The sequence below is a fragment of the Lonchura striata genome, chromosome 6, assembly GCF_046129695.1.
Source record: "Lonchura striata isolate bLonStr1 chromosome 6, bLonStr1.mat, whole genome shotgun sequence".
Classification (NCBI taxonomy): Eukaryota; Metazoa; Chordata; class Aves; order Passeriformes; family Estrildidae; genus Lonchura; species Lonchura striata.
In genome coordinates this window covers 23,101,167-23,115,335 of record NC_134608.1, presented here as the reverse complement: position 1 = coordinate 23,115,335, position 14,169 = coordinate 23,101,167, and the positions used below count along the sequence as shown (strand labels likewise).

At 51.8% G+C, this 14,169-nt stretch overlaps 1 protein-coding gene across 1 annotated transcript; it reads left to right on the top strand.

Annotated features, from left to right (window-relative positions):
- Window positions 1-3,222: 3,222 nt before the first annotated feature.
- FOS (Fos proto-oncogene, AP-1 transcription factor subunit) lies at window positions 3,223-5,896 on the top strand. The gene is made up of 4 exons (XM_021542653.3): window positions 3,223-3,501; window positions 3,907-4,152; window positions 4,267-4,374; window positions 4,495-5,896. The coding sequence occupies exons 1-4, from the start codon at window positions 3,361-3,363 to the stop codon at window positions 5,110-5,112; spliced, it is 1,113 nt and encodes a 370-aa protein (XP_021398328.1). The 5' UTR covers window positions 3,223-3,360; the 3' UTR covers window positions 5,113-5,896.
- Window positions 5,897-14,169: the final 8,273 nt, after the last annotated feature.

Below are 14,169 nucleotides of genomic sequence, written 5' to 3'. Positions count from 1 at the left end.
TCACAGCAGTGCCCCATGCATGCCAGTTCTGCTGCTGAACTCTGGCTGTCTGGTCTCCTTCCCAATGACCCCAACAGTCCCTGGTTAGCTGGAAGCAGATGTCCATCACGTTGTGTGTCTAGAGAAGGAATATGGAACATGCTACAGTCAGCGCTGCTGACAGAGAGTGGGTTGAGATGGTCATGTGACTACCAAAGGGCCATGAACTTTCCCCTGGTGCATGGCCAAATTTAGGCACAGCCATCTCTTGCCCCTGAAGTGGGTTTTGACTGTGTAGTTGCCCTGGCACACATACCTCAGGTGCTTTTCTGCTGTAGTTTTCCAAGGTCAGCCTGAGTTGCAGGCTCAGGTGAAGGATGGGTGTGAAAGTAGAGCCAAGTTCCAGTGCTGTACTCTGAGGCTTAGGGGCTCACTGTTCTATTATAAGCCTCAGACCTGCAAGCTTTCCCATCTCCCTTCTTGGTAGGAGAAAAAGTGGAGGCCAGGAAGGTGGAGGGGCTCTGTTGGCATGCAGAACAAGAGCTCATTGGATGGATGCTGTCCTTCTGCCCTGCCGGCCCCATTGTGATGCCCAAGAAGTGAAGTGGGAATGGCGTCTTCTGTCTGGCCAGGCACCTGGGAAGAGTCATCTCCCTGCTGGTGACAGTCAGCAGCCAACTCCTCCTCATCAGCATGGGACCCAGAGGTGCAGTGGGCTTGTCTGAAGCAAGGGAATAGTCCCTAGAGAGGTGTGTCCCTGCAGATGAAGCCTGACCAAGCACCACTAGAGCATGTAAAAGCCCTGCTGACCCTGGTTGCACAGGTTTAATAATGTTGTAGTGTTCACTGAACTCATGGTCCACTCCACAGATCAAACTAATTTATCAGGGTCTAATGCCTCTTCCCGTTCCCAGCTGGCAGGGGAGGTGAGGAACCTCCATCAGCCTGGCATGCTGGTGAGGGCAACCCTCTCACCCAGGCAGGAGGGTTCATGCTCTGACTCTGTTTTGTCCCTGTGGTACCGCCTGCTTCCTTTTTTTGTTCTCACACATACTGTGGTAAAACGTGTGCACCCTGTGTTTGGAGCAAACAACAAACCCACGTCATGTGTTTTTGCTTTCTCTGTTTCGCTGCCCCACGTGTTAGAAATGTGCGGCATCTGTGCACTTTCCATTTGGTACAAACAGATCATGCTTGTCACCAGTGGAGATGGCAACAAATGGTTTGCATGGGCACCACAAAAATATTGTGGGTTTTGGTGAAGTGGATTCCCTCCTGATTTCCTGACACTTCTTTTGGGGAAGGTGGTTTGGGTAGAGGAACCCTGGGATAGTTTCTAGAGAGGAGGGCTAAACAGTATTTTTCCGAAATGTGCCTGGCAAATATCTGAGACTGGAAATTGTGTCAGAGGCTCTTGCCCATGCTGGGCACCGATACGTTGACCTAGGCCCTGGTGGGGATGTGGCTGCAGGGGTTTGGCCTGTTGCTCACTGCTGGCAGGGATGGCAGAATCGTGGCTTTGCTAATTTGCTGGCACGTCCCTCCTCTGGGCAGTGCTGAGGGCCTCCTCACCTGCAGCCTCGGGCTGCTGAAGAGACCATACTTGCCCCAGTCTTTTAGTAGCTGGCATGAGGGGAATGCTGGCCAGAGAAAAGAACCCATGGCACCACAGGAACCTGGGGTGACAGATGCCTGCCCCGGGATGGACTAGCCTACGGGCCAGCACTGAGCTGATGAGAGCAGCACGGGCCCCCGCAGGTCCTTTCCCAGGGAGCGGTATGGGCCGTGAGCTGCGGCAGTCCTTGGCTGTCCCCTCTGCTCTGACGGGCAGATCAGAAATAGCAGCTGGCCCAGTTCTCCCGCCCCCGTGGCCCAGATCTCTAAGAACGGAGGTTGCTCGCGCAGCAACAGCAACAGCAGCAGCATCAAGCGCTGCATTTAGCCCATGAGCTCAAACAGAGGGAGAGGCTGCCAGCAGGATCCCAGCCTGGCTGGGTGACGCTCCTGCCTAGAGACTGCGCTGCAGGCTCTGTTTGTTGCTGTAAACACGCTCCCTGCTGCAGCTTCCCTGTTACTATCTATAGCCGCGATCTCTTGGCTCCCGTGCAAGGCGAGTCTGCGGTCTGGCTCCCACCTTAGCCTGACCTGAGCCAGGGCTGCCTGACATCCCCGTCGTGGGTGGGTGTCTCCGGGCTTCGCTGCAACAAGGATCAAAACAAAACCCAAACTGGAGGAAAGGACGAGCCTCGCCCCTCTCTCTCCTCGTCGGTGGTTTCCCGGTGGCCTCTTGCCCATGCTCTTGGCGGCTATCCCAGCCCCCCACCCCCACCCCGAGCGCTGCTCCCAAGCTCTCCCAACCTTCCCGGAGGGCTGCGGCCCCTCAGGCTTCCCACCGCCCTCTGCCATTACCCTCACTCTCGACAATTACAAACATACATGAGAGAGAAGTCAGTACTGACACATGAGCATAACGCGCTCCTCGCTGGAGGGACGCGTGGAAGTTGAGCTTTCCGTGCATGGGGCCCACTGAATACCAGTGCCCAGCTAGGGGCAGACCCCGCTCAGTGCTGACGATGGGGCTTGACTTGCAGCGCAAAGCGCACCCCTGGCCCGCCGGGCCCCTTCTTCGCCGCCTTCCTTGGAGCACCTTGCCCCAAGGCTGCAAGGCTGTGCGGGGCCCCGCTGAAGGGAGGGGCGCACTTGCGGCGGGCCGGCGCCCCCGGGGAGGGGGTCAGCTGCTGCGGCACGGCAGCCCCCAGGGCAGGGTCGGTGCCCCAGAGCCCTCGCCGGGTCTCGCCAGGCGATGGGGGAGGGGCCGGCGCGTCCCGAACCGTCCCGTCCCGTCCCGCGCGCCGCCCGCCCGCCCGCCGCACTTGGCTGCAGCCTGGAGCGCTTCCCGTCAGTCACGCCCCCTCGCACAGGATGTATCCCATATAAGGATATCTGCGTCAGTGGGTTCCCGAGCCCGGCCGTACCACTCCGCGCGGGGGGGCAGCTCCGTGGCCGCTCCCTCCTGCTCTGCTCTGGGGCCCCCCTGCCCCTGCGGCCTCCCCCCGCCCCGTGCTGTGGGTCTCTCCCGGGGGGGGCGGTGGCAGACTGCGCGCGGGGCGGCCCCGGGGAGGCGCGGGGCGGGCGCGGGGCGGCCGACCCCCCCCCACAGGCGCGGGTGGCACGTCCCCTGTGACGTCGCGGGAGGGTATAAAAGGGAGGCACGGCGCGGTACTCCAGCAGCTCGGGCAGCCCCGGCGGTGGAGCGGAGAGACGCGCGGCGCGGACCAGGCACAGGGACGCACGCAGCCGACCCCTCCTCGCTTCATCCCCAAGGACACTTTGCCACCGTCGCATCACCTCTCACCTTCGGCTTGCGCGTACCGGGCCGACATGATGTATCAGGGCTTCGCCGGAGAGTACGAGGCGCCGTCCTCCCGCTGCAGCAGCGCTTCCCCGGCCGGGGACAGCCTCACCTATTACCCCTCCCCGGCGGACTCATTCTCGAGTATGGGCTCCCCTGTCAACCCGCAGGTGAGTTGCTGAGCGTGCGGGCTGCGCTCTTGGCCGGGGCAGGGCAGGAGCGCTCAGGAGGGGACGGGACGGGAGCGGGTGGTACGGGGCTAGCCGTGTCCGCGGAGGAGGTCAGGCCGGGGACCGGCATGGGGAGCGGCCCCGGTGCCGAGGCGGGGCGGTCGGGGGGTGCCGTAGCCCGGGCCGCGCTCTGCGGCGGGTGTGTAAAGCGGCTTCATTGATAAAACGCGAGTTCATTGAGGAGACTCCGGAGCAGCGTCTGCGTCAGCGCGGACGTCAGAGATATTTATAACAGGCCGCTCTCGTGTGGAGCCGGCGCTGGCAGCGCGGCGCCGCGGCCCCGGGGACGGCGGGGAGCGGCCCGGGCGCTCCGCTGACGGCAGCCCCCCTTCCTCTGACCTACAGGACTTCTGCACCGACCTGGCCGCCTCCAGCGCCAACTTCGTGCCTACGGTGACGGCCATCTCCACCAGCCCTGACCTGCAGTGGCTGGTGCAGCCCACTCTCATCTCTTCAGTGGCCCCTTCCCAGAGCCGCGGGCACCCCTACGGCGTCTCGGCGGCCGCCCCCACCACCTACTCCCGCCCCGCAGTGCTGAAGGCGCCGGGCGGCCGCGGACAGAGCATCGGCCGCCGGGGCAAAGTCGAACAGGTGAGTGCGGATTGCAGCTGATGGGGGGACCGGGGGGACGCGCCGCGGGCGGATTGCCCTGGCCGGGGGGCACCGGGCTGGCAGCGGGACTGAGCGATCTCTCTCTGCCCGCAGCTGTCCCCGGAGGAGGAGGAAAAGAGAAGGATCCGCCGGGAACGGAACAAGATGGCAGCGGCCAAGTGCCGCAACCGGCGGCGGGAGCTCACCGACACGCTGCAGGCGGTAAGTGCTGCCCGGGAGGTGGCTGGGATAGAGGGAGTACCGGGGGCGGGGATGACGGGAGGAAGAGGACTCCAGCTGGGAGTGATGCCGGCCCTGGCTGACAGCCTGCTCTCTCGGCAGGAGACCGACCAGCTGGAGGAGGAGAAGTCCGCGCTGCAGGCGGAGATTGCTAACCTGCTGAAGGAGAAGGAGAAGCTGGAGTTTATCCTGGCGGCCCACCGGCCCGCCTGCAAGATGCCCGAGGAGTTGTGCTTCTCCGAGGAGCTGGCAGCTGCCAGCGCCGCTACCGCGCTGGACCTGGGCACCCCCAGCCCCCCCATGACGGAGGAGGCTGCCTTTGCTCTGCCGCTGATGCCTGAAGCGCCGCCGGCCGTGCCGCCCAAGGAGACCAGCAGCAGCGGGCTGGAGCTCAAAGCTGAGCCTTTCGACGAGCTGCTCTTCTCCACGGGGCCGCGGGAGGCCTCCCGCTCGGTGCCCGACATGGACCTGCCTGGGGCCTCCTCCTTCTACCCGTCGGACTGGGAGTCGCTGACTGCCGGGACCAGCGGTGAGCTGGAGCCCCTCTGCACCCCTGTGGTGACCTGCACCCCGTGTCCCAGCACCTACACCTCCACCTTCGTCTTCACCTACCCCGAGGCAGAGGCTTTCCCCAGCTGCGCTGCCGCGCACCGGAAGGGCAGCAGCAGCAATGAGCCCTCGTCCGACTCCCTCAGCTCCCCCACCCTCCTGGCTTTGTGAAGGGCTCCGGCATTGACTGACCTGCTGGGCCCCCTCCCCTGCCCACGCACCCCCACGGACTTGCAGCTGTGCCCCATGGGGCTCCCCAGGCCTGGGGAGGGCCCTGCCACCGCCACCCCCTGTCTGGCCTGGTGCCCCGGGGCCTGGCAGAGCGTCATGCACCGAGGTCTCTTACCTCTTCCAGAGATGTAGCAAATCGCATGGAGTTTGTCTTGTCCCCAGTGGCCCATCCATGAGAGCTGGTAGTCTGTAGCATGTCCCACATGGCTGGGTAGGTGACTCCCTCCCCTCCTTAGTATCACTAGCATTAACTAATTAATCTATTGGTTTTAAATGATTGGAATTTAACCTGGTGCTGGGTATCTCCAACTCGTATCTAGTGCAGCTGATTAACAATAACTACTGTGTTCCTGGCAATATCGTGTTCTGATGACTTAGCAATGACCCATCTTACGTGGGGGGAAAGAGACTCTATTTTATTTTCTAGTAGGTAGATAAATAGCTATATCCATGTACTGTAGTTCTACATTGATGTTCATTGTAACTTTACTGATCATGCATTGTTGAGGTGGTCTGAATGTTCTGACATAAGTTTTCCATGAAAACGTTTTTATTGTGTTTTTAATTTATTTATTAAGATGGATTCTCAGATATTTATATTTTTATTTTATTTTTTTCTACCTTGAAGTCTTTTTTGACATGTGGAAAGTGAATTTGGATGAAACTTAAGCATTGTTTGCTTATTATTGTTCAGAGACATTGTCAATAAAAGCATTTAAGTTGACTGCTGGAGCTGTCCTTGTGTTACCTTTTGCACTTGCTTCCCTGTGCCCTCAGAGGGGTTCCCTAGCCTCTAATTTTGTCTGGGCTTTATAAACTGCAGAGACCTGCAATCTGCCTGAGACTTAGGGTGCTTCAGGGTGGGAATACCATTTAGGGCAGCCCTGTCCTTGTCCTGGTGCTAGTCAGGTCTGGCTGTGGTTACACCCATTCTGGTAGGCTGCAGGATCACTCCCTAAGGCCCTTCCTAGCTGATCTGTCTGGGTCTGGTCCCCTTCTGTGTCTGTGTGTCACCTGCTGTGCCCTTTGACCAGCTAGCTGGAGGTCTTGCTGGAAAGGTGGTGAAAGGGCACCTCTAGGCTGGGGCCCACATGATCATTTCCACGTGCCTAACAGCTCAACTTCCTTGTCGCTGGATGTGGTCTGGTTCCTCTAGGAAGCTATGACCTATCTGCTTTGGATGTAAGGGGATGAGAAAGTCTTTGGATGTAAGGGGCTGAGTGGTATAAGGCAAACCACTGGCTCTTCAGTTTCTATTAAAGCCAGCCCAGCCCTTGAATGAATGAGTGGTAGCAAATGGCACACACGTTCTAGGAATGTGCTGCCTCCTTGGGGTCTCTGAAAATGTGGTCCCTCCTGCTAAGCCAGTTGAGAAAGGCTGCTACCCTCTGTAACCCCTGCCACTTGTGCAGTGAACTGTGCTCTGCTGGCAGGACAGCAGCTGGGCCAGGTTACCCCTGCTTGCAGAGCAGTGGTTTGCTCCCTCCCTGCTGGCTACACATCAAGGGTCCCCTGGGAGTGGCAAGGCCTCCCTGACAGCCTCCAGCCCTGTCACTCCAGTTTGAGAACTCCTTTCTCAAGGTGAAAGCAAAGATGTCACCTCTGCTGGGCACATGTGTCCACCTGAAGGCCATCTTGCCACCATGGTCTCAAGGAATCTCTACAGGCTGACATTCAGGGTCAGGTTTCTGTAAGTCCACATTTCCCAGTCACTGCAGCAGGCTCTGCTTTTTTCCAGCCCTTCCCTAATCAGAACACACACAAGATCATCTCATCTCAGCAGTGAGTATTGCAGCTTTGTGACTTGCTCAACAAGGCCTGCCCTGTGTAAAAGCAAATATTACAAGTGCAGTTTCCCATCTTTCAACATTAATCTGTAGGCAGAGTTGACAAGCGATGAAGACTAATCCCACTTGCTACTACGAAGCAGTTACTTTCACATTGCCACTTGAGTTTACACGGGCAACACCCAGATGCAGCAAATGCACAGTAGCAGTGAACCATGAAGCAGTCATGTAGGTAGTAGGTGATGCCACAAGAGAGTCAGACTTATGTGACAGGTAACCCTGTGAAGTCAGCAAATCTGGAATGAGAATGTGCTGTCTTGCTGAAAGACCATCGAGTTCAGAGCTGAACAATTAACGTCTCTGGGGGAGCCCATGCATGCTGCTGAAATCACCAGACATTCAGCAGAGGCAGAAAGGAAACAGGGGTCCACAAAATCCAAAAATACCACATTTCCCTCAAAGTAGGTGGAGTGATCCCTGTCCTAACATCTCTCATGATCACCAGACAGGCTAGAGCAAAATCTAGAGCTAAATTCAGAGAGACAGCAGTCCTGCAACCTAACCGAGGCTTCTCTCTTTAACAGAAGGGAGAGCAAGTGCCAAGTCTAAGTGTCAGCTTTTGCATTTGTTACACAAAGATGTCAGATTCAGGGGTGGCACTACATAAGGACACTTTATGTCTAACCAAAAGCTCCAGCCTTACTTCTCGCCTTTAGCCACAAACAACCCAGAATTCAGGATGTGCTACATAAAATTTATGCTGTGTTATGAACGTGATTTATCTGTTTCCTAGCATTTGAGAATTCCGTAGTGAAGTCGCACTTAAAACAAGGGGAATCTTGCCACTATCTTCAACTGAGGAATAATGCAGCAGTCTCTGCCTGCAATGTGTTATAAAGCATGTGCTTCAATTACAAGCTGTATCTGATCCATCACACAGATACCAGCACAAAGCTTTGTGAAACACAACAATGGAACGAGATAAGACACGTAGGGAACGCTCGTGTTATTTCTGACGCCTCCTGTGCTCCTGATCCCTCTGAGGGCAGTAGTGTAATTAATTCTTAGAAATGCAACTGCAACACAACGCAAAGCACAGTGGAATTGTTGTTAGGAATTACAGAAAGCAGACCTGTAAAACAACGTGCAGGTGCTAAAACGCGTTTACGGCAGAATAAAGCAGGGCTGCTCAGCCCGGCAGCCCGTCCTGCCCGGCTACAGGAGGCTGTCGCGGATGCAGGCTGCCCCGGTGCCGACAGCAGCCGCAGTCCCGCTGCGCTGCGCTGCGCACCCCCGCACCCGCCTCTGCGCTCTGCGGCCGCGGCCGGTACCGGGCACGAGCGCGAGGCTCCCGCGTGGGCCGGGCCCGCGGGGCTCTCGCGGCGGGCGGCGCGCGCCCCGGGCCCCGCCCCGCCGCGCCTGCGCGCGCCCGTGTTTACTGTTTGGTTGCCGGGGCGCCGCGCGCGGGCGCGGCGGGGACGTGACGTGACGTCCCGCTCCCCGCGGGGACGCCGCGAGCCAGCGCCGTGACGCGCGCGCTTCCGGCCGTGCCCATGTATGGCGAGGCGGCGGCGCCGCGCTCCCCGGGGGCGCGGGCGGCGGGCGGCGGGCGGAGCCGGGGACACCGCTCCGGCCTTGCCTCCCCGCGGCCCTCGCCGGTGGAGCCCCCGGCCTCGCCTCCTTTCCGCCCCCTCCGGCGCTCTCGGTGCGTTTGCGGGGCGAGGCGGCCGGAGAAGGAACGGGGATCTCAGGCAGCTGGGTGTTGAGTCCCAGGCGAGCGGACGCGTGAGCGTTTGTAGCGCTCGCTGTCCCTAACTGGGCTTCCGTGGCATCACCCCTCCGCCTGGACATCTCCGGAGTCGTCAAGAATTGGTCCGTGGTGGTGGGAAAACCAAGCGAAACAAACCACCCCAACCCCCCGCCCCCCCCCATAATTGACAACTGGCTTTTATCTCCAGTAGGTGGAAGAAAATAATTACTTTTTTTTATAATTTTTTTTTTAACTGCAGTTGCAGCACAAGAGCTGCCGTGTACCAGGTGACCAGGCACCTACGTTTTTGCACACTCACTCTGCTAGTTCTCCTGCTGTTTGTCTTTTTGTTACTATTTTGTTACAAAACTCTGACTACTACTTGCTGTCAAAATAGAACAGGAAGCTTGCCAAAAGAGTTGTCAGAGCCACTGGACAGTCAAAATAAAAGTGGATTGCTCAGAGGAGATAAGGTTCTGGAGAAAAATTAAATTGATATTTTGCTTTGTGCTCATTGTAGAGGAACCTAAGAATAATCCTGTACTTATACTCAATTTTGTGAAAGATTTATCAGAAGATATGCTTCAAGCTGAATGTCTGTAGAAAAGGTAGTGAAACACATAGCTACAATGAAAAGTGTTGAACAATTGGATGGCATTATATTAATCCAAGAGTTCTAAGAGTAGTCAAGACTTAAATAGCTGAGCTGCTTACTAATGGTTTTTGTGTAACATTGCATTTAGAAGGGCTTTGATAACAGACACCGGGAAGATAGTTAACATGCCAGTTAAAAAAAAAACAAAACAACAGCCTGAAAAGTTCTGTAGAGCTGCTGAGCAATGAGCCTGTTCTCTGTACCAGCCAAGTTAGTGAAAACTTTAAAGAAGTGAACTAGTGGGTGCAGGGAGAAAATGGGTTACCATGACAGAGGGCAGAGCTTTTCTAATGAGAACTCCTGGCCTCACGCATTGTTTGGAGTCCTGAGAGGAGTCAGCAAAGCATGTGGACAAGAGACATTCTGCTGGTATTTCCTACTTGGGTATCTAAAAAGTATTCATCAAAATCTATGAGCAAAACCTTCTGAAAGAACTGTAGATTAAGAGAGGTTTTCATGTGGACAGATGACACTGCATTAAAGACAGGTCTCTGTAAGACAGAACAAAACTATTTCTTGGTGAATTGAGTCAATATGCAAAGTTCCACAAGGATCTGAATTGGAGCCTGTGGACTGAGAGCAAAGGTAGTAAAATGTTACAATACAAAGTGAGTGGGTGGTACAATTTGATGTACATACATGCAAAGTGTTTTGAATGGAAGATAAACAATCCATTTCAATCATACAGAAACAGCCTAGCTGATTTATCACTTGGGAAGATCTTGGCATAATAATAGTTCTGTGAAAACCTCAGTTCAAGGCTTGGTAAATCAGCAAATAGAGTGTCAGGAGATAAGGAATAAGAGCACGAGAATAAAAGCAGAGAGTGTCATTATAGCATGGGATAAATCCATGGTGTGCCAGTGCTTTGAATGTTGTGTTCAGTTCTGATTTTTAGAAGGACAGAGAGCATCATAAGAGGTTCAGACAAGTAGATAAATGTTAGGAAGTGTGAGACAGCTGCCAGGTCAGAAGCAGGTAAGTTAACTAGGACTCTTCAGCTTCACAGACACAAGTTAGGGGAGGTTTCTTTCAAAACTTTGGGAAATGCGGAATAAAACCAGATTTGACAAGGTTGCTCATTCCATGTTGTGGGTAGTTGTAGAAAACCTTTTTTTAACCTTTTTTTGCCTGATTTTGTGGATACTACAAAGGGTTTTGTTTTGGTTTTGTTTTGTTGTGTTTTGTTTGTTTGATTGTTTGTTTTTTGATATGGCAACTCGAGAAAATAAACACAAATAAAAGCTAGTGAGAACTATTAAATATATACCAATATATACCCTTTGGCTATGCAAGTCCTGATTTTGACATTTCTGAGGCCTTAGGGAGTACTGTGGTGAGGCAGCACTACACACTGACCACTGACTTTGTCCTTACTACTTTCTTCAAGTAGTTGCTATGAGGTAGTGTCAGAAGATTGTGGTTGTTAATAGAGAGGGGCAAAAACTGTGTTTGACTTTACCAAATATGACTATTTCTAGGAGGGTTTGTAGGGATTTAGCTGAACTTTCACTCTTTCCTGTACTTCCATATTGTAATGATGCTTGAATTTGTTTAAATTACCAGAAGATGTGATCTCATATGTCCGTGCACCTTATCTCTTCAGATCTTTTGCTGATAAGGCTGTTCTTTGGAGCTGCATCCGGTAGCCTTTCCAGGCAGAGGCAGGCTGGTGACCCAGTGAGGTGCTGAAGTGAAACCAACAACACCCATTCTTCTCATTTGGAAACAGCGGATGTTCACAAGGGACCTGGATATTATATCAGCAGGATATGATGGGAAAACAAAAGAAGGCTGTAACTAGCATGTAGACAATGTATCTTTATTATTTCCAATTAAGGAGCTCTTGTTCTGTGGAGTAGTGTCCTGTCCCCTGCCACCCCCTTGGCATCTTTAGTCTTCACAACAACAGATTTTCAGCTCTTCTTCACTGATTAGATTTGAGCTCTGTTTTTATACAAATGTTTTTTAACTTGGTCTGTTGGCTAAGGACAACCAGCTGCAACATTAAAGGAGTAATTTTAATTCTGATTGCATTGCATCTTCCACTTGGTAAGGATTGAGTGCTTTTTAAAAAGCCCATCTTGAATCTTCTCATGCTTGGGAAGAAGGGAAGAGAAACCAGTTCATAATATAGTATTTATCTGGTTCTGTTTGCAAAATTAAATATTTTCCCTGAATAGGAAATGGTACTGCAAAGGCCATAAAATACAGTAGCAGTGTTAGTCTTAAAGCCTATCATCTGAAAGATACATGACATTCAGATATTGTGAAGGTATTTGGGTTTTTAAATAAAACACTATTTTGACACTGCTTTGAAGTATATTGGGTGCTTCAGCATGAGAGTGATGAAATTCCTGCCATGAAGCATTTGAATTCTAACTGTAGGAAAAATAACAGTTGCCAGTAGCACACGGGAGAAGGACAAGCTCTGTTACAGCATTCAGGCATGTGGTACGGCAGTCGAATTAAAATAGTAACGTAACCTGATGGTGATGTGTCACTAACCTCGAGGACGCCAGGGAAGATAAAACAAAGTAATTTGTTGTCATTACATAAGAACTGAGTACAAAGCCAAGAATGGGGTTTCCGGCACAGATAAGAGTTTCACTCCAAGACTTTCAAAGAATTCAGCTCTTCAAAGCTTAAACTATCCATGGGCCTCTCAGATCCTCCCATCATCTTCAATCTCTTTCCTCTCCCCCCAGCGCCTCCCCCCACATGGCTGTCGTACTTTGCTGCTGTTTGTCAGCAATTTCAAGGTGCCACAAGCCTGGGTCCCTTGGCTATGCCTGTGCTGCTGAATCAAAGAAGGTAGGAATCAAACTTGGGTATTTGGCTTGTTTTTCTGCTGTGCTCTGCTACATAGTAATGATTCTGGTTTCTGAAACAGTCTTGGCATGTGTCAACCAGCGATCTCCAAGAAGATGACTGGGTGTAGCTCAGAGGGTAGCATGTGTCCAATGAGCAGTGAGCAAGATTCTGTGAGACTGGACCCCCTCCACTCTTCTGGGTGATCCAGCAACGTCCCAGCAGGTTTCCTACTGTCAAACACACCTCTATGCTGTGGCATATGACAAGTCCTTTAGCTCCATGTTGTAAATCATCCCTCTGGGCTATGGCACAAGCTCTCTTTTATTAAAATCTGCCTGTTTAAAATTACACTTGAAATAATACTTATTTAAGACATGTAGTTCAGAGGTGACCACCAGCCAGGTGCTGTGTGGTGTGGACATGGAGTGTGACTGCCCAGCCCTTCCTCCAAAAAACAGTTCCTGGCCCAGCTTCACTTGGCATTGTAGATGCTGCCTGTGTCAGGCTATAAACAAGCTCTGGCAGGTTAGAGAATTTACCTTGTTGTAAGGGTTGTGTAACATGTTCAGTGCTCCAAAAGGAATCCTGATGACTGCAGCGTTTGATAAATTATCTCCAAATCCTCCTAAATATGGAGTAGGATTTAAGGGAAACATGAACGTGTTTTTCACTGAATGGCAGATACATAGTTGTAATTGGTAGGAAACATGGTGAAATAACACACAGGGAAACATGGTATTCTACCTAGGTGCATATATTTTCAAGATCTTTGTTTCTGTCTGGGAGCTAAGTCAAGGGGCATGGCAAGCTGATGAGATAGTTTCCACGCTTTAAGAACCACTAAATAATAGTCACATGAGCTACCTATGGCTCATCCCTCAGAAGGGATGATCCTGATTAGGAACATTTATTTGAGGAAAGTTTTATCCATATTCTACATACCTTTAGGTTTCAAGGATAAATGCTTCACTGTACCTTAGTCCTGACACATTTAGTCAAGACCTAACAAAATTCTTTTTGTTGTTTTACTCCTTTTTGCAGAAAGGCACTACAGGAATGCAAGACTCTTGGTCATTACACCAAAATAGTATTAACATGGCTTCTTCATGAACTTGTCATATATGTCATTAATATAAGTGAAGATTTGCCAAGAGAGTTTTAGCACTTTGGAATTGAGGTTTGTTTTTTTTTTTTTTTTTTCCCCATATATTTTAGAACATATAATTTGAAAAGATTTTACTGTGCAAGTATTTTCATGCCAAAAATAAATGCAATTTATTTGCTTGTTTCTTATACAGTAGGTGAGGATGATTCTGGAACCAATGAGATGGTTCTGGAATGGTGATACTCCTGTGTTTGCAGTAAAAGTGACAACCTATTCCATTTGCTGGATATATGGAATAGAGTGTAACTTCACACAGTATAACTGAGAAAAATCTCTCTTTTCCAAATCACTTTATGACCAAAGTCGGCAATATTTTCCCACTCTGTGCCACTCTGTCACTTGCTATTGTTTCATAAGAGAGTAACTGTGGCTGAAGGCCTAAACATCAGTTGGGTGCATGTGAGACTGATTATCATAGCTAACTTAAGGCACGTGTAGTAGCACAGGGAATGACTTCACACCTTCCAATCTTATAATAAATATAGCTTAATTACTGGATATTGCATGACGGCTTGTGCCCTGCAGGTGAGCAGGCACAGAATGTGGTAAGGACCAGCTCTGACTTCTAAGCAAAGGTTTGTATTTCCTTTTAAGATACATTATGCACTGAAATAATAATCTGTGTTTAAGAGAATGAAGTATTTGTTATATAATGATTTCCACCTGAGGACCTTGGAGCTCCTTATGGGCACTAATGATTGAAGTGCTCTGTTCTAGTTTGCAGCTTACCATGAACCATTCAAAGCAGCATATGAACACTTTCCCATTAACCTCAAAAGTGACTAACACACAAATGTGTGGTTTGTTCCCCTCTCCTCTCCCTGGT